A 19,965-nucleotide genomic window follows, 5' to 3' on the forward strand; every position below is an offset into this window, starting at 1 on the left:
GCTAAACCCGTGACCTGCCGAGTTAACTGAAAAATCGCATGTATTTAAAATGACTTAAAAAACAAAGAATATATTTTTTTGTTAATGAATTTTAAGGTCAAATATGTCATTTACCTTCAATGACACAAAATTTCCCTAATCTCTCTCTGATTCTCTCCCATTAAGCTTCTTCTTTGTTCTTTGCGAATTGGGAACTTGCGAGCTTGTGCCTCACGAAGCCGTGCCTCACTGAAGTTGCGAGTTGGGTCGTGCCTCACTGAGTGACTACCAGTCATCTACCACGGCACCACCAAGCACCAACGACGTGAGCCCATCTCCCTCAGGCCTCAGGTACTCTTCCCTCTTGATTCTTACTCGATCTATCCATTCTCCCATAGCTATTAAATTGAAGGTTACCTCATGGATACACTGCAAATTAGGGTTTATCTTGGACTATCAGTATTGATTTTTATACGGGAAGGAGATACCTGCTTTGCTTGGGTATTTAGCACAGGGAGCTTACTATTTTCAAGTTTAGCCTTGCGCATAAGGAATTAGCTTGTTTTGGCTATGTAGTTGTATATTTATTTTAGCGCTGTCAATTCTGTATGGAGGAGGGATGAACTGCTTATGATTTGTATGTGGCAGTGTGGTACACACACACTTTCCCATTGAAATAAGGACACCAATCACCATAGTGACGTTCCAAACGAGATATGTTGCTACCTAATAGTTTCAAGTGAAACTGTGGAAGCAAAACTTAAGATTAGGTTGATTATAATTGCTTCCACAAATTTTTTGGGAGCAAGAATCTTGTTTGCCCGGGAGGTTTTATCATCAGGGCTTGACTTTTTCCTATTCTTTACTGTTTTACTTCCTTTCTGGAGGTTATTTTGTGCTTCATAGAGTTTTGGAACTACTTAATGACTTGAAATGGGGAAATAGAAGCAAGGGCCTGATTTTATCTAACTATTTATTTTGTTTTTCTTCTTCAGCTTCCTTTAGCCATTGTATACATAGCTGCTGTCAATTTGTCACATTAGTAGAATTCTTGAAATAAATTCTTAGACTCTATCTTTATACTTTGTTTTATACTCTGTCTATATACTCTGTCTTTATACTCTGTCTTTATTCTCTTACACATGCCATATACTCTATCCTTCTGTCTTATGCTCTGTCTATATCTTATACATTCTTGCAGGAAGGTCTGAAATAATATGACATCTAATTCCAATCCTGAAGGTTCATCCCAAACCCCAAGTGCTAGTGACAGTAGCAAAAATGTAAGGGGGAAAAGTGATCCAGCATGAAGGTATTGTAAGCATGTGCAGGAAACCAATTTTGTTGGAAGACCAAAGAATACAATTATATGTATGTACTGCCTCAAAGAGATTAAAGGTGGTGGAATCAACCGTTTCAAAATTCATTTATCTGGAGTTAGTGGTCAAGGAGTTGAGAGATGCAAGAAGGTTCCTGCTGAGGTTCAAAATGAAATGTTGCAAAATGTTACATCTTACGAGAATAAAAAAAGGCTATCCCAAGATCGTTATGAGGATCAATATGGAGATGGTCCTGCAACTGAAGATGATGAAGTTGAAGAAGTGATGTGCAAGAGAACTAAGTCAACTAACACTGCAAAAAAGGGGAAGAAGAAAAGTATTGATAATCCAATAAATTCTTACTTCATGTCTAGGACGAGTCCTGGATCTCAACCAACCATCAAAAGTGTCTTGCAATCTCAAGAGGCAAAAGAAAAGGTGGACCTTGCCATTGCCAAGTGGATGATAGATGCATCAATTCCATTCAACCTACTAACTCAAAACTTTATCAACCGATGATTGATGCAATAGCAAGTATAGGACCAGGTTATAAAGGTCCTAGTATTCATGCTGTTAGAGGTAAATTGTTGGGTAAAAGTGTGGAAGAGGTGAAGATGTTTGTAAAAAATTTTCACAGCATTTAGAAAGTTACTGGCTGCACAATCATGTCTGACGGTTGGACAGATCAAAATAGCAGAACCTTAATCAATTTCTTAGTGTATTGTCCCAAGGGAACAATCTTTTTGAAGTCCGTTGATGCCTCAGAAGCTTCTAAGACCGGTCAGTTGTTGTTCAAATTGTTCAGGGAAGTTGTGCTAGATGTGGGGGTGGAAAATATGGTGCAAGTGGTCACGGATAATGCCTCAAATTATGTCATGGCTGGTAGGTTATTAGAAGGTGAGTTTCCAATTATCTTGGTCTCCTTGTGCCGCACATTGCCTTAATTTGATGTTTCAGGATATTGGAAAGCTTGAAGATGTGAGTAGTGCTGTGAAACATGCTGCTGGGATTACTAAGTACATTTACAATCATTGCTTTGTTTTGAATTTGATGAGGCAACACACAGGTGGTAGAGAAATTATTCATCCAGCTCCAACTAGGTTTGCTACAAATTTTGTTGCATTACAAAGTATATTGGCTCAAAAAGATGCATTGCGAGCTATGGTGACATGTAAGGAGTGGATACAATCATCATATTCAAAGGACGTGAATGGAAGAAGATTTGCTAATAATGTCTTGGATTCAAAGTTTTGGAGTGAATGTGGTATTATTGTGCAACTAACTGAACCACTTATGCGTGTGCTTCGTTTGGTTGATGGTGATGATAGGCCAGCTATGGGTTATCTGTATAAGAGCATCCATGTAGCAAAGGATGAGATGATCAGGTGGTTTCAGAGAAAGAAGAGAAGGGTCCAACCATTATTGTCAATTGTAGATTCTCGGTGGGATAGTCAATTGTACAAGAATCTCCATGCTGTTGGTTTCTGGTTGAATCCTAGTAACCAATACAATATTGAAAAGATGACAAAGCATAGAGACACAGGATCTGGTATATTGGATGTGATTGAGAAATTCTCGTATAGAGATATGGATTTGAGTGATAAGTTGACTTCTGAGATGAGGATTTTCGTAGATGCTGAAGGAGATTTTGGGAGAAAGACTGCCATAAATGACCGAGACACAATGCTTCCCAGTAAAGTTTATTAATCTATTACTATTAAAGTACTTATATTTTTGATAATTTTATTAACTTTGTTCACAAATGTACAGCTGAGTGGCGGAGATACTACGGAAATTCTGCTCCTAATCTTCAAAAGTTGGCTATGCGTGTGTTGAGCCAAACTTGTAGTTCCTCAGGGTGCGAGAGGAATTAGAGTATTTTTTAGCACATCCACACAAAAAAAAGGAACAGGTTGGAGCATCAGCAGCTAAATGATTTGATTTATGTTCACTATAATTTGAGGCTACAACAGAGGTATTCGGTTAATTTGTAATCTTTGTAGATTAATAATTCAACTATCTAATTTATATTTTTGTATCTCATTTACATGTGTGGTAGGAATTATTGACAAGGTCGGAACTATGATCCAATTAATTTTGAAGATTTCACCTCCTATGGTTCATGGATCTTAGAAGAGGAACCTCCTCTCTTGACCATTGAAGAAGTTCAAGCATTTAGAGAATTGGATGCTTCTTCAAGCATCCAAGGTAATTGTTCTAAACTTTTAAAATGCTTATTATAAGTTTGTAAGATTATCTTGTAGTGATGAATTTATAATGATTTTCTAGATAACAATGTGGAGATAAATTTGGATGAGGCTTTCATTGGGGATGAGGAGGAAGATGATGATGATGATGTGTCACCACAACAAAACCGATTGAATGTTGAGATGAGTATCCCATTTTTCACTGAGAATCTTGGTGGAGAAACTCAAGTCAATGAACAAAATAACTAGTGCTTGGAATTTATTTGGAACTTTGTATTTGGAATTTCATATTTAGACTTTAGAACTTTGAGTTTGGAACTTTTAAGTTTGGATTTGAACTTTATGTATGGACTTTGGTATTCTCGATTGTTTATTTGCAACTTTGTGTTTGGAACTTTTAAGTTTGAATTTGAATTTTGTGTATGTACTTTGATCATTGTTGATAGTTTATTTACAACTTTGTGTTTGGAATTTGGATTTTGTGTTTGGTTTTTGAATTTTGTGTTTGAATATAGTATATAGTTATATAGTATATAACTATTAAATTATAAATATTTATTATTTTATTATTTATTAAAAACCCGCGATTCAACCTCCATCATATTGGTTGAACCTCGAAACCCTTGACTCTTCAGCCTTGACGGTTCGATGCGCGGGTCGGGTTTAAAAACTATGCTATGAGGCGGATTGTTATGAAGTATTTAATTATAGACAAAAAAAGTTTGGGTGGAGGGCGGGGAGGGGGGGGGGGTGGGCTCGAGCCCCATGGTAACACATAAATTCTTCACTATGTAAAGCCCACACATAAATATTTTTGTATTGCTTAATTAATACTATACTAGAGGTTTCTTTTTATAGGATAATGAATTTAGGGTACACAAGAAAAAAATAAAAAAATTATGCGACTCGACCAATATTGAATATTCAATAAGTAAACTTGTATGGTGTCGTTCTGGAATAAACAAAACAAAACAAAAATAAAAAAATAATATTTTAAATATAACCAATCAAATATTATATTAATTTTCATGGTGATTTGATTGATGTCACCACATTTTAATACTAAGAGGCAAGGACGGAGCCACGTGGGTCCTTAGGGGGATTTTTCAAAAAAAAAATTAAGTATATATATATTAAGTTACACCTATTGTAGAGAAGCATCAGTAGTGCCTTTGTAGAGAAGCATTAGTGTGTGATGATTACCGCACTAGGCCATACGTTACACATCCTGACTTCGAGTCTTGCATGTTGCAATTTTTTTCGGCATAATTGTTTTTGTCATTTTCTTTACTTTACCTATTTTCACTTCAACGCCACCGCTGTAGGCAAACAGTCTTGCTGTAATTTTTTTTGTCATTTTCTTTACTTTACCTATTTTCACTTCAACGCCACCGCTGTAGGCAAAGTCCTTTTTAGATTAATTAATTGTAAATTGCACAGAGACTCAAGTCCCCCCACTGTTACCTGCTACCACTTGCAACTCAGTTCCTCGACAACGGCAAATCTACGAGACTACAACTACAAGCAATCAAGTATTCTATTTCTAAGTAAGTTTCTATGTAAAACAATACACAGAGACACAGTTCCCCTCCTTAGTCAAAATTCTAGCTACGTCCCTGTTAAGAGGTGCTTACACTTGTCACCACATATGAAGAGTTGAGTACTCAAGAAGTCATTGACTTTTTCATGAGGAAACAACTCATCTGGAGGAGGTCTTAATAATGATGACACTTTGCCAACATTTATAATGAAAAGACACTCAATATAATATAAGATCAAGATAGTGACATTGTTGATACCATTACCATATAGAAATTTTTAAATAAGAGTAAGGAAACAATTAGAAAAAAAGAACAAAAGATTTATAGTGGGTCGGTAAAATTGTCTACATCCACTTTCTAAAACTCTCAATGAATATCTATTTTCACTACTTAAGTTGTATTGTGAAGAGGTCCTATTTATAGGAAAATGGATTTGAGGTATACAAGGAAAATATTTTCATTCTAATTAAATTGATAGTACAATTATTTTTGATTCTATGAATCAATCATTTTTAATTATTAATAAGTTATGTGAACCTTTTTTTTTTAACAATGAGACTCCTAGTCACTATATTTTGAGTGTGCATTTGATAAATCACATTTAATTTATGTGTGGGCTCATGCCTCTCGTGATATTTGAACTCTGACGGAAGGAAGTATAAGACTCCTTACCACTAAGTCACACCATCAATGGCTAATGTAAACCCATTTAACATGATACATGTTAAAATATACCGTTTGATAAACAATTTTAACTAATATATATGTTTTTTGTTCAACCAAACACTCATTTAAAGGTAACATATTTATTATAATTTGAGTACCATTTGAAAAATACTACACAAACCAACATTTTTAAGAGCATTTGAGCATCTTAACCAACAATTTTCATAGGTACCCCTCTCATTTAAGATACTTAATATCAAGATACCTTCACAATATTTTGTACAATATAAAGAAGAAAATTAACACTTATAATATTTATTGTTTACTAATATATATTACTTATAATAAAATTTCTAATTTATCTCACCGTATTTGATCCTTTTCTTTTGAATGATTATTAGTTTTACACATTATTTGTGATATTCTTACGTTCCGATTTTATTTTAATTTATTGATTTTTATATTTACTAGAGTTGCCACTATTACAGTTTGTGAATACGGAAAAACGAGCGGAGATTTTCCGCCCAAGGATTTGGGGATGAGGTAAGATTAAAATAATTTTATCTAATGGATCGAATGGAGACGAGGATAAGTAAAGGGATCCCACACCGAGTATTTTTTTTTTTTTGAAAAATCCGCACCGAGTATTAGTTTAAACCTTTATTAGTGATATTCATATATTCCAATTTTATTTTAATTTATTATTTTTATATTTACTACAGTTATTACGATACAATTTATGAGTACGGATAAATGAGGATGAACATTATTTGTACCCCATTTTTTACTAAGCACACTCCACTTTAATGTGTTTAATGAGGTGTATTTAATAAAAAATGTGATGTACATAATATTCATTTAAATGAGTTAGGATTTCCCACCCAACAGGTTTGGGATATTTGTTTAACTAACTGAATGAAAATTATTATTGTTACCTGTCATTCGGCCTCAATTTTTCATTAGGCACAGCCCCGCTTCCCAGGCTTAGTCCGATGACGGTGTCACGGTGGCAAGGCACGGCCATTATTACAACAGCGAACCTGAACAACAGCGATAATAAGACCAAGAAATGATGACGTATCATGTATGTAATGCGATTGGTAGATGGAGATCGACGGAGGAAAAACGACATAGACAAAGAATTAATAATAAAAGAGGCAGAGGCCATTGAAGACGAAGGCTTAACCTCGAGATACTCATCTGGGTGAATTAATAATAAAAGAGGCAGAAGCAATTGAAGGCGAAGGCTTAACCTCCATACTCTCAACTGGGTTTTTTAAGTGTGATTTCTTTGCAATCTCTCACCATTGAAGCCTCCCTTCGGTACCAAGAACAAGAACAAGAAACTAAACATGGCGAACGAGCAAAGGATTGTAGTTCCGAGAGTGAAATTGGGAAATCAAGGACTTGAGGTATACAACCCATTTTTCAGTTTTTCAATTTTCCTTCCAAAATTGCTTCAACAAGTTCCAATAATTTACTGTTCTTTTTGATAGGATGGAGCAGTTGTTTGAAGTAAACCCACTCTAAATGTCTTCTTAAACTGATGATTTGAGTATGTAATGTAGGTCTCCAAATTGGGATTCGGATGTATGGGCCTTTCTGGAATCTACAATGACCCTGTACCCGAGGAAGTTGGTATCTCCATCATCAAGCGTGCAGTCAGCAGAGGGATTACCTTCTTTGATACCTCAGATGTATATGGGGCAAACCAGAATGAAATTTTAGTTGGAAAGGTAATTTTGGTAACAAGAACTCCTATTATTAGATCTTATAAGCATATATCTTATTGGATCTTAATCCCCAATTTTCAACAGCTTATTAGCATAGTTTTCTGACTTCCTATTTTTCAGTGGTTCAACTGACAGTGACTGTTAATGGTTATTCCGTTATTGCATTCCAAGTTGTCTATCCATTGTTGTATTCTTTTTGGGATGGATAAGGAAAGTTTACCAAGGCAAAGCTTTGGGGCTTCCAAAAAGTAGCAGTCTTTCTGTTGTAATAACCATCAACAATCAATAGAAGGCCGTTGTTTCGGTTTGGTTAGTGCGATAAGCCTTACTGTGAACCAGGCTTGCAACAAAATTTTATTGAGGACAAAAGAAATAACGCCACAACTGCGTATTTATTTGGTTTAATGCTCCTCGCATTTTCAACTGCTAGTAGTTGGGGGAGGCCTCGGCCGTTTCAGCTTTTATATAGCAAGAGAGGAATTTGCTTGGGGCTTCTCTATATTTGCGACATGCGGCCAAAGATCTATCTTTTTGGCGACTCAATCACTGAAGAGTCGTTCAATGATGGTTGGGGTTCTAGTCAGACCACCCATTTCGGTCGCACGGTATCAGTATTTCGGTTTTTCGACATTTCCGGAACCATTTTGTGTAAATTGGAACCTTAATTCTTGATTTCGGTCTAGAAATAAGGAATTAGATGATTTCAGTGAGGATTCTTATAGATTATGTCTTCTAGAAAGGAAGCCAAAAGGATCACAATTTGTGATGGCACCTGAGTACTAGTGTTTAATTTTTTCAGTTCCATGTAAAGAGCACATATATTGATTTTAATGTTTGCTAACTTAGCGTGTCGGAGGACTTGAACCTTCAATTTGTTTGAAATCCTAAAGAGTAGCTACCACTAGGCCAAGAGCTCCTTTGTTGTGAAAATTTTGTTTAAAGTTCCATAAGAAGATATTTAATTGATTCTTTGTTCATTTTGGCGTGCTTGCTTTATTTATAGGTTTAATGGTTTAGTTAAATTTCAGGCACTGAAGCAGTTGCCTCGAGAAGAGATCCAATTAGCAACAAAGTTTGGGATTCTCAGCCTTGATCCTGCTTGTATGGCAATGGCAATAAATGGAACCCCAGAATATGCAAGGGCCTGTTGTCTGGCTAGTCTCAAACGCCTTGATGTGGAATACATCGATCTATATTATGTACACCGAATTGACACATCTGTACCCATCGAGGATACTGTAAGGGCTACAACATTTTGCTTTTTACCACTTGAAAGTTGAAACTGTGATGACTTTACTTTTTCATCATGTTTCTAGATGGTCTGGTTTTCCATTAACTCATAAATTGATCTCTAGATTTTCTGAAACCAATACTTAGTATTTGGGATTGAAACTGCTTGAGGTTTAAACTAAAGTGGTCCTGCTGTTTCTTTATTGTAGATTGGGGAACTAAAGAAGTTAGTGGAAGAAGGAAAAATCAAGTACATTGGGCTATCTGAACCCAGTCCTGACACAATAAGGAGGGCGCATGCTGTTCACCCGATCACTGCTCTACAGATGGAATGGTCCCTGTGGGCTCGTGATATCGAGGAAGAAATAGTCCCTCTGTGTAGGTTCGTCTATATTCCACTCAATCTTCTTTTTGGAAGCTTTTAAGGATAATAAATTTATCCTCCTAAGAAATTTTTGTGAAAGCTATCTAGAATGAAGAAAATAAATTCTTATTTGCAATTTATAGGTCATTTCTGAGCATCCTAAGTTTCTATTTGCATTCAAAGAGAAAATTTCTTTGTTACAATCTGTAGGGAACTCGGGATTGGAATAGTACCATACAGCCCGCTTGGCCATGGAGTTTTCGGTGGGAAGGGATTTGAAGAGGGTTTACCACCGGATGGAGCACTGGTATTGAACATATCAGTTTGTGTTGATATGTGTGATCCATCTTTTTGAAATAGGCACGATTTAGTAATTTCCTTTTATATCTTACCCTCATTTCCTATAGGCAACGCTGCCATGGCTTCAAGGAGATAACTTGAACAAGAACAAAATACTACATAATCGCCTGGAGAAGTTTGCCGAAAAGCGGAAGGTATCCCTAGCTCAACTTGCACTTGGATGGGTTCTTCATCAAGGGGATGATGTAGTACCTATCCCTGGTAAGTGATTCTTTCTATTCCCGTTTATCAACAATCAAGGCATCATTTATGTAACTATTAGCTTCATGTTTGTTTTTGAGTGGAGATGAATTTGAACTGCAACGTTGAGATTAATGATTTCTTAAAATATTTGGTTGTATTTCAAACTGATATACAGCTGACCTGCAAGCTTTTATCTGAAACATGTGTAATATGCCCTTCACACCCTGTTTTGGAAGGAGCCCTTGTGACCTACGTGTGGATTGCTCCATATCACTTGAGAAGCAATATTCATTCTCGCCTTTCTCAAAAATACTGAGAACATGACCCCGTGAGGCCGTGACATTTAAAAAAAACACATTTTGGTTGTGAGGTTCGAACTTAATATTTTGTTGCTTCCTCCTTTTCTTCAATTTCCTTCCATGTAGGAACGACGAAAGTAAAGAATCTGGATCACAACATTGGCTCCGTAACCGTCAAGCTGACAAAGGGAGATATGGATGAAATTTCTGATGCTATACCCATCAATGAGGTGGCAGGGGATAGAGCACCTGAGGTAATACAGCGCTTTTCATGGCAGTTTGCAAACACACCACCAAAGCGAGGCTAGACAACGGCTTAAAACAATTGAAGGTGCATTTTATGCGCATGCTTTCCCTGATTATATGCGTTGTTCCTGCAATAGTGTAATGTGAGTCGACGAAACATCGGTCAAATGATGCTTATTGGTGATTTTTAGTAGATGCTAATGCTGCTAAATGTTGTGCTTTACTGTAAAGGGTCCTTTTGGACACCGTATAGGATATTATGATATTGATATCCAATGCATAAATTAATCACTATATAAGTTAATATGTAATTTAATCTTATCAAGTGTTTGTAAGGAATATGATATTACGATTGTATAGTATATTTCTTAAATAATACAATATTTGGTTTGATATTAGACAAAAATGATAGTATAAGATTTGTGGTATAATAATTTTATATTATACGGAGTCTTACCTTCTGCTCTAAACGGACCCTAACAGTGCAGCAACATGCGATATTTTTATGGTAATATCTTATTTTTATTATGTTAGAATATATATAAATAATATGAAATATCTCAACCCAATAAGTTAACTCATTGGATTAATTGGTAAAGTAACTAATTTTAATATAGGATGGGAGATGGGGGGGCTAGGATTTCAAACCTTAACTTCCTCAATTTAAAATCAAATTTGTTGTTGCCCAAGCGTGTGCCTTTATGTGTATTTGTTGTCCCAACTAAGGGTCTTGTGCGGAAAGTCTTGGTTTCAAACCTTAACTTTCGCAATTTAATCATCCATTTATTGTTGTCCCAAGTATGGACCTTTATATGTGTTTGTTGTTGCCCCAAGTGAAGGTCTTGTGTGAACTAACCCTAGTGTTGGGCCTCGTTTATTGTGTACATGTTGGGCCGTCGGATTTTCTAGCCACACGTGAGGGGGGAGTGTTAAAATTATGTGAAATATACCAACCCAACAAGTTAATTTATTGGACTGAATGACTGTATGGGCCAAAAATTATTTACATAGGAATCCGTATCATAAAGCCCATGGGAGCCTCAATCGACCATGCTAGACCCATAAGAGTCTTAGTCGACTAGGCCCATGGCCTGAGATTCAGCCTATATATGTTAGACCCACGAGAGTCTTAGTCGAGTCCGGTAGGCCCAAGGCCCAAGCAATTGGCAACTAGACCCATGAGAGTCTTAGTCAAGCTCACAAAGACTCACGAGAGTCTTGAGCATAACCCAGAAAGCAAACGAGAGCCTGGGCCGCCTACTCAAGCAAGTCCATATAAATTTCAGTCTACATGAAGGCCCACAGAGGAACCAATGCCAGCAGGCTCATTGAAGCCCAATTATTACCCAAAAGGCTCAAAGCCCATGCTGCTAAAGAAGCTCCCACTTAAGTCATTGGACCCAATCAAAGCCCAAGGCCCTTCAGTACGGGTTGACATGTGCGGATCACATGACTAGAGCATTATAAATATGGAAGAACCCCTTCTCATTAAGTCTCTCAACTACTTGGTACATCTCTCTCCCTCTCTTTAAGACCTTTCACTTCTCTCACTAAAACATTTCCCCCACCAGTGACTGACTTGACTGTCGGAGCTTCCCCGGCCACACTATACCGATGTCCAAGCATGACGGTCGACCTCTAGTGTGATCTTGTAGGTTGTCGAATGTCTCATCCGACTTTACAAATTGATTGCACTTTTGGGTCTACAATTTAGCGCCCACCGTGGGGCCTCGAAAACTATTTCGAGCTAAGTTCACGTGTAATACCCCGTCCTAATAAAAAGGAAAGAAAAATGTAGAATAATAAAAATAAAATGAATAAATGGGACTTAGTTGTGGAAAATAATAAAAGTTGTGAGATGAAGTTAGAATGCTATAAGAGTTTAAAGAATAGTTGAATTAAAGTTAGGGTCAAATAAGTAAAAGAACAAAAAGTAATGGAAAAAAAGTAATAATAACATAAACAAACAAAACAAAACAAAAAAATATAAAAATAAAAAATAAAACGGGTGAAGGCGCAGATGCCTTCACTTGAGTAACATTCAAAAAAAAAAAAAAAGGTTTGCTTTGCTTCTTCTCAAACCACACCACGACAGCTCCACTTCCGGCGACTTTTCGACGAAGCTCCAGCCGGTAAGGGCGCTCCAAGATTGAAACCTACACCTACACTCCATTTGGTTAAAGAAAAGAGAAGGATTAAGGTAAATTCTTGGTTCTAGGGTTAGGAGTTAAATGGGTTATGGAGATTTTGATTCAAATGGAGTTTTCTTTGTTCAATAACTCGAAATTAGGCTCTAATATTCCTATATTATTAGGTTCATGTGTGGTTCTTGAATCAATTCAAGAGAAGACTTTGCTTTCTTGATTTGGTGAAACTAACAAGTTTCAATGTAAGATTTCTTGACTCAAATTGTTCTAATTAAAATTGGGTTAGGATGAAAATAATATTGTGATAGAATTTTAATGGTTTGACCTTGAAAAATTAAGGTAGACTGTAAATATTTAGAAATGGGTTGGATTGTAAAATATGGAATGTGAGAGTTGAATGGGTCGAGGAATATGGAAATTTAATGAAGTTTATTTTATTGAATAGGTTAGTGAATTTACGTTGAGTATACATTGCGATTGTGGTAAGAACTTGCAATTCGCTTTGAGGTAGAGAATTTTCCCCATTTTTGTTGAATTCTTCAAGTTTTATAAAAATATCTTGAATTTCCTCTTCTGTGATATCTTACCATTGTTTGGTTGGCAAATTCATTTGGGCTACTCTTTGTTTGTTCCAAAGAGAGCCAAGCCCCTATTTTATCCATGTTACTTGTCAATTCTACAATCGATTATTCTTTGTATATTAAAGCTTGGAAATGTCAAGTTTGATTGACATGTTTAAAATGCTCTCTATGAAACGTGTGTGTATGTGGACATTGCACTCTTTTGTACATTAGTAGTGGCATGGTGGATCATCAAGTATGGACCTGGGTGGTTCACGTTAGGTGTTGGTGGATTGGAGGTTACTATGGTTTTTGGGCCAAGAGGGTGCTCCGTGAGATCGGGACTCTTGTGCCAGATATATGAGATAGCCAGGTACTAGAGAACTGCGTGGCGGCTCTAGTGTGGCTTTATGTGATCAACTCGATACTAGAGAATTGCGTGACAGCTCTAATGGGGCTCTTATGAGATTGCCAGGTATTAGAGAACTGCGTGGCGGCTTTAGTGTGCCATTATGAGATTGACATGGTAACATTGTGATAATGATTGAGGAGTCATTGGAGGCGAGTTTGGAGGTTCAGATGGGTGACCAGGTGTATATTTTTGCATTGACATGTTGTTGCATTTACTATCTTTAAATTCAGCCTTTCATTACACTCTATTTATATCCCCACTGGGCATTCGGCTCATTCCCTTTTTTCTATCATTTCAGGTGAGTTTGTTTTTGAGGTCGGTACTACAGATCAGTAGGAGGGGGCGTGACCCTGGTGGTCTGAACGAGTGATAAGCTTATGTGTTGGACTTTGGATGTCCTTTATTGGTTTGGGATTATATATATATATATATATACATTATGAGATTGTTTTCGGAATTTATGTTGGATGACCAGGAGGGTGCTCCGGAATATTGGGACTCCTGTGTCTGGTAGTATGGTTATGGTAGTGGACCCTGAGGGTCTTGACTGTACTGATTCTGATTCTTTCTGGATGTTATTAGATTATTATGAACTGGTTGAGTTTTTTGTATATGTGTAGGATGACATTCTCTAATTTATGGGAAGATGCTGTCCGATTTTCTGCTCGATTTTCTCTCAACTCTATTAGAGTTGTGTGGGGTTAGTGGTGTCGTGGTGTCATTTGTCTTCCTCTTTCCTTCTCCTCATGCTCTAAGGGTCGGAGCGTGACATCACGCTAGTCCGTTCGACGCTATCATGATTTCAGATAACACAAGCGACTTTGCGGCATAGCTAGTAGCACTAAACGCAAAGATGGGGGAACAAGCAACTCGGTCGACTCTACTTGTAGAGGAAAATGCCAAGTTGAGAGCCGAGAGTGCATCCATGCATGCGGAGAATGCCACTATCCACGACAAGATAAAGCAACTGATGACCCAACTATCCACTCTCGCGCGGACTTCCCATGTTCGCTTTCACGAAGTCATAGGCCCAATGTCTTCGCTTGGCATACTGCCTGAAGCCTCCAACCGATAAAATCCTCCTCAGTCGAATGACGGATGCCCTCCATTATCAACCGCTCCACCACCTCCTCTTCATTCGACAACGATTCCGACCAACCATCACATCTTCGTTTTCGGCGTGGGGATAGCCCTTTTGAATGACCAATCCACACTATCGAGCAAATCTGAGAGGCTGACTTTCGTAGAATCCATCATACGATGACTCCCAAGAGTCCCAACATCGATCAGGAAAAGCCAACCCAATAGCTACTGTGATTCTCCTTTTGTAGACCACATCTCATTGGTTGAGATGTCGCGAAAGTTCCATTTTCCCAATATGAGATCCTTCTACGGGACGACCGACCCAGATGATCATATTGCCCAGTACCGTCAGAGGATGATGACAACTACCGCACCTAAAGAGTCTCGAGAGGCCTGCATGTGCAAGGGCTTCAGGTGCTGCCTCACTGGTCCTGCCCTCCAATGGTTTATTAACCTACCTAACAACTCCATCTCCTCCTTCGCTCAATTAACCAACCTATTCGTCGAGCAGTTTGCTAGCAGTCGTTGAGTGCCAAAGATGTCGAGCGATCTTTATAAAATTAAACGTGGGTCAGCCGAATCACTTAGCTCATACATTGGTCGCTTCTTAGCGGAGAAAGTATTGATCACCAACTACAACATAGAAACATCTATCACGGCTTTTAAGAAGGGGCTCCTTCCGTTCGATGAATTGTACAAAGAGTTGACTAAGTTCCCTTGCACCAACATGGAGGATGTACTGGATCAAGCATGGGCCCAGGTCAAGTGGGAAGAAGATGAGTGCAACCAATTGATCATTCCATCGTCGGCATGTCGAACTGATGATGATTAACATCCGGATCACAAACCACGCAGCCAGGGGCGTTCAAGGGATGACAAGAGGTCGTACAACAGGTCTCGCTTGATAGACCACAGTTTCTGCAAGCCAAAATACTCGTAGAACATTGAACCGACCGAGCTGGTATCCGTACTAAAAAAGTTGGGTGATAAAGTGAAATGGCCTGACAAAATAAGGGCTCCGATCGACGCCACAACACTAAGTGGTGTGAATTCCATCATGATCATGGCCATATTACCCAGGATTGTCGGGCATTGCAAGATGAGGTTGCCGAACTACTAAATTAGAGTAATCTGAAAGACCTTCTGACCGACAAAGGGAAAAAGACATTAGCAAAGAGGGCAGATCGGGACTCGACACCGCCACAATGACCTGAGACTAAGGAGTCGATCAACGTCATCTTTGGCGGATCGGAGATAAGCGGAATATCCCATTCAACTGCTAAGAGAAATGCGTGGAAGACCATTAATCCAGAACTTCGCTTGACAGACACAAATACCACCTCGTCTGACCAAGTTGTTAGCTTCATTAACACCGAGGCCACAAGGTTGTTTCATCCGCATCATGATGCGCCGTTTCAATACCAGTAGGCTCATTGAAGCCCAATTATTACCCGAAAGGCTCAAAGCTCATACTGCTAAGGAAGCTCCCACTTAAGTCATTGGACCCAATCAAAGCCCAAGGATCGTCCGTATGGGTTGACACGTGCGGATCACGTGACCAGAGCACTATAAATATGGAAGAACCCCTTTTCATTAAGTCTCTCAACTACTTGGTACATCTCTCTCCCTCTCTCTAAGACCTTTCACTTCTCTCACTAAAACATTTTCTCCACAAATGACTAACTTGACCGTCGGAGCTTTCCCAACCAACACCACACCTATGTCCAAGCTTGACGGTCGACCTCTAGTGTGATTTTGCAGGTTGTCGAAGGCCTCGTCCGACTTTACAAATTGATTGCAGGCTTTTGGGTCTACAATGACAGAATAACTAATAATGGTGAACATTTTTGTTTGTGTTAATCGAAACCAAGTTTTGAAACATGTCATGACTCATGTAGAAGCTTAACAAGGGTCGGGCTGGTTGGCCGACCAGGGCCTACGCCTGGCCCAGTCTTCTATTAATGAAAAATTGACTCTAAATATGTAAAATCGATGTACTAACCATTATACCACAACATCTTTTGTGATATTTATTCCCTTATGTATATATTAAATAACTTCAAAATTTTAAATCGGGTGGGCCGACCTATGAAGACTAGAGCCCAACACAGATGGCCCATATGGGTCGAAAATCTTGGCCCAGCCCATTACGAACTGTATGACGATATGACGTTATGTCAACGGATTAAATTGAAAATTTGTATGCATAGTTATTATTTAAGAGGTTTATACTAGTCAAAAACCTTATAATAAAGGAAACCAATTTGTATGCATAGTTATCTTGTGGCACAAAGTTGTGTAGAGATTAAGGCTCAAAAACAACTCACTTTTATTGATAGAAATCCAAATGTACTGACACTTCACTATGCACTCACACAATCACTCGACACTTTACTTCTTTGCCTTGCTCACTCACACTCACTGTTACTTGTTCTCACAACTTGTTCCCCTCACTATCACATACATCCTATTTTGTTAGTACAAATTCGGTGGAATTGCCGACTTGGACTCTCTAGAAAAGTCTACAAAAATCTATGATAGTTGGTGGAAAATATCTCTAGAAGCTACCGACAATCTAAAAGATAAAACTAATGAAAATTCTAAAAGGTAAGAGAAAGATAATATCCTAGAAATATCTAGAGTCGGTGATGACTGACATTCAACATATAGCGCATTCCGCTGATCGATGCCTGCTTTGCCAGTCCGAAGACATCTAAGTGGATAAGCTGCAAGGGTTCTATAGATATAGACTTTGATTCCTCATGATTATTGATGTGCCTTACCATATTGACATCTAGCACAGGCTGTGTCTTCTCGAACTTCAAGTTAAGGAAGACCTTTGAACTTAGATTTCTTCATCATTACCTTTAGTTTGTGATAGCTCACGTGCCCCAAAAATGCATGCCAGAGGTCAGCTGTCTCATTCTTTTGAGTCTTATCTACGTAAGCTAATTTTGCAGACATTACGTAGATAGACTCCAATTGTCTTCCCTCCATGATAGGAGTACCAGTCAATTTAAGTTTTACATATACCTTGACATCCTCTGGTCCAAACGATACATACTCTCCTATTGTAGTTAATTGTGATACTGACAAGGGATTCTTCTTCATCCTAGGCACATGATAGACATCCTACAATTGAATATGACTATAACCTAAGCCAGGATTGATAAGTGTCTTACCGACATAGGAGATAGGCAGCTAGCCTCGAGTTGTTGGCGGTCACCACTTCTCGGTCTCCCTTGTACTCAGACATACTGGATGACTTTCCCTTTCCTCTAGTCATATGGTTGGAGCATCCTGAATCAACAATATAGTCATTAGAATAATTTATTCCTCCAGTCTTGGATACAGTCACAAGAGTCGACTCATCAGACACAGTCGAATTGCTAGTGTCCTTGGGGTAATCCAACACTTCATCATTAATGATGGGCTCCGTCACCGCCATAGATGCTTGGAAGTCCGACTTTTCTTCACTTTCACCTTGGTGACCATTTGATGTCACCAGGTTTCCTTCTACTGGCTTTTTCTTTGTCAATAATCTTTGACATAATGGCCTCTTTTGCCACAGTTGTAGCATTTAATAGCGCTATGCTGAAATGCAAAAGATCGTCGACCATCCCCACCATAGCCAAACCGAGCTCTGGGTGTCCATGGATTTCCATTCTAGAATTGGTATTGGTGCTGCTATGATTTTTCTCTTTCATTCTTCTTCCGTGATGACTCTTGTGGTCTGTGTTGGAAATTGGGACTTAGATATGGGCCGCCCATGAGGGGTTGACCCAACCCAACACATAGGCCCATAGGTGGGTTATTGAGTCGTTGTCTTGGAGACAACTACTGGTAACCTCCTTACGTCAGTTACAAAATAGTAACTTAGGTCCTTTTCTCTTAAAAAGAGAGAAAACGATGTAGAGAGTACTCTCTGTTGATTCCATACTTTTGATTTGGAGAACTCAAGTTTACAAGCAAACACAAAAAGGTGTTCGTACTGTGGAATTGTTCTTGGTTCTAGTAATCAAGTCGAAAACCGATTCTCGTATATTCATACCGATCAGGAAAGCAGTAAGTTTTCGGAGCTTGTAATTTCTATAATCTTAAATCAGATTTACATGGTTAGAACATAAATTGATGGCTGAAAAATTGTGTAAATCAAGTTTATGTTCTTCAAAAACCATGTAAAAAACCGAAACTTTGAGTTCAAAATCGAGAATCATATATAATTTTTCTATGAACGAGTTTGGTATGGTTGGAAAACTCTTGAAACAAGTTTTCTAACGGATATTTTTGTAAAATTTTTGGAGAACTATGTGCATTGATATGATTTTTCAAAAATTAGAATCGAAACTGGTTTAAATTTTTTGGTTTTATGTTTTTCAACGACGAATTATAATCGCGACATTAGAGTTTGAACGTCAAACACCAATTTCAAAGACTATTTCGGCCAAAAACGTCGCATAAGGCAACGCTTGTGGCTCACGCGCCAGTGGGTCTTCCCGATCAACTGATTGGGTCAATTAGCGGATCAGACAAGCGGGTATGGATCGGGTTTGACCCGTGGTCCAAACAGTATAGCTACGACCCCATCCCACTCGCGCCAGTGGCGTGTGTAGCGCACCGCTTCTTATCAGGCCATCCAATTTGTTTTGGCGCGTGAGGGCGCGTGTTGTTCGATTCTAATTCTGTTTTTTCCAGATTAATTAAAATAATATTTTCTATTATTTTTGTGAAATTTTTTGGTAATCGAAAAATCATTACATATGATAATAGTTAAAAGTATAATTGTTAATGTGATTTAATTATTTGTGTTTGTAGTGGCTACAAGAGCACAAATAATACACTTATTGGGATATAGAAAAAATCCTAGTCACACCATGCATCTACATACATATCATATGTATAATTGGATGAAAATTTTGTGGACTCGGGATGTTCATGAGTTCTACATCGAGAAACAAATTCATATTGTTCTTGATTCTCTACCAGAAGAGTGGAACATGGTTCGAAATTCATTGAAGAAAAGGTTGAGCACGTTGAGTTTCGAAACTCTCACGGATGAGCTACTGTTAGAGAAAGAACGTCTATATCCTAAATGGGTATACGATGCACTAGTCATAGCGCAAATCATTTGGATTCTGCTGCTCGATTTATTCCATGGTATGAGGTGCACAAACTTGGTGGACATAACGAAGAAGATGAAGATGTCATTATAAAAGATCCTGATTATGTTCCTAGCATTTTATTTATGTTGTATTTATTTTATTTGTACATCTTTCTCATGTATGTACGTATTTATGTATTGGATATACATATTGGATATTTTCATTAATGACATGTTTATTTTATGTAATTTTTTTATTTAATTACAATAAATGTGTATGAATGGAAATGTCATCAAATAGTGAGAGTTATTAGATGAACTAATAACTATAATATTTTGCACTAGTTTGAATCAAAAGTACTTATTGGACTATGCTAATGGGAAATTGATTGAATGTTTATATTGTTATTCATTTCTGTGACATGTTAGATTAATATTATGGACTTGAAATGAAGTGGCAAAATTATTTGAAAACTTAAATTGTACTAGATTCTAATGTTAGCAATTTTGTCTGTATAGTTGAAATGGCTGCAAC

General features: G+C 37.8%; 2 protein-coding genes and 1 long non-coding RNA gene across 3 annotated transcripts; all 3 read left to right on the plus strand.

Annotated features, from left to right (window-relative positions):
* The first annotated feature begins 153 nt into the window (after positions 1 to 153).
* Positions 154 to 3,919, plus strand: LOC120008398. Its single transcript, XM_038858701.1, has 5 exons — positions 154 to 330; positions 1,181 to 2,991; positions 3,069 to 3,273; positions 3,358 to 3,506; positions 3,588 to 3,919. The coding sequence occupies exons 2-3, from the start codon at positions 2,247 to 2,249 to the stop codon at positions 3,170 to 3,172; spliced, it is 849 nt and encodes a 282-aa protein (XP_038714629.1). The 5' UTR covers positions 154 to 330; positions 1,181 to 2,246; the 3' UTR covers positions 3,173 to 3,273; positions 3,358 to 3,506; positions 3,588 to 3,919.
* Positions 3,920 to 6,659: 2,740 nt separating this feature from the next.
* LOC120008397 (probable aldo-keto reductase 1) lies at positions 6,660 to 10,486 on the plus strand. Its single transcript, XM_038858700.1, has 7 exons — positions 6,660 to 7,124; positions 7,281 to 7,448; positions 8,474 to 8,683; positions 8,885 to 9,057; positions 9,250 to 9,346; positions 9,447 to 9,600; positions 10,008 to 10,486. Exons 1-7 carry the CDS (start codon positions 7,065 to 7,067, stop codon positions 10,187 to 10,189), a joined length of 1,044 nt encoding a protein of 347 aa, XP_038714628.1. The 5' UTR covers positions 6,660 to 7,064; the 3' UTR covers positions 10,190 to 10,486.
* Positions 10,487 to 12,130: 1,644 nt separating this feature from the next.
* Positions 12,131 to 15,175, plus strand: LOC120009811. Its single transcript, XR_005470745.1, has 3 exons — positions 12,131 to 12,327; positions 12,442 to 13,425; positions 13,545 to 15,175. It is a non-coding gene; the product is annotated as an uncharacterized LOC120009811 (long non-coding RNA).
* Positions 15,176 to 19,965: the final 4,790 nt, after the last annotated feature.

Source organism: Tripterygium wilfordii, chromosome 11 (assembly GCF_013401445.1).
Source record: "Tripterygium wilfordii isolate XIE 37 chromosome 11, ASM1340144v1, whole genome shotgun sequence".
In the NCBI taxonomy this organism is placed as follows: domain Eukaryota; kingdom Viridiplantae; phylum Streptophyta; class Magnoliopsida; order Celastrales; family Celastraceae; genus Tripterygium; species Tripterygium wilfordii.

Bases quoted from the DNA above. Each gene is read 5' to 3' on its own strand.
- LOC120008398 (XM_038858701.1), top strand. From the start codon at position 2,247: ATGTTTCAGGATATTGGAAAGCTTGAAGATGTGAGTAGTGCTGTGAAA. The intron at 2,992-3,068 runs GTAAAGTTTATT...ACAAATGTACAG, and splicing joins CCGAGACACAATGCTTCCCA to CTGAGTGGCGGAGATACTAC.
- LOC120008397 (XM_038858700.1), top strand. From the start codon at position 7,065: ATGGCGAACGAGCAAAGGATTGTAGTTCCGAGAGTGAAATTGGGAAAT. The intron at 7,449-8,473 runs GTAATTTTGGTA...GTTAAATTTCAG, and splicing joins ATGAAATTTTAGTTGGAAAG to GCACTGAAGCAGTTGCCTCG. The intron at 9,347-9,446 runs GTATTGAACATA...CATTTCCTATAG, and splicing joins TACCACCGGATGGAGCACTG to GCAACGCTGCCATGGCTTCA.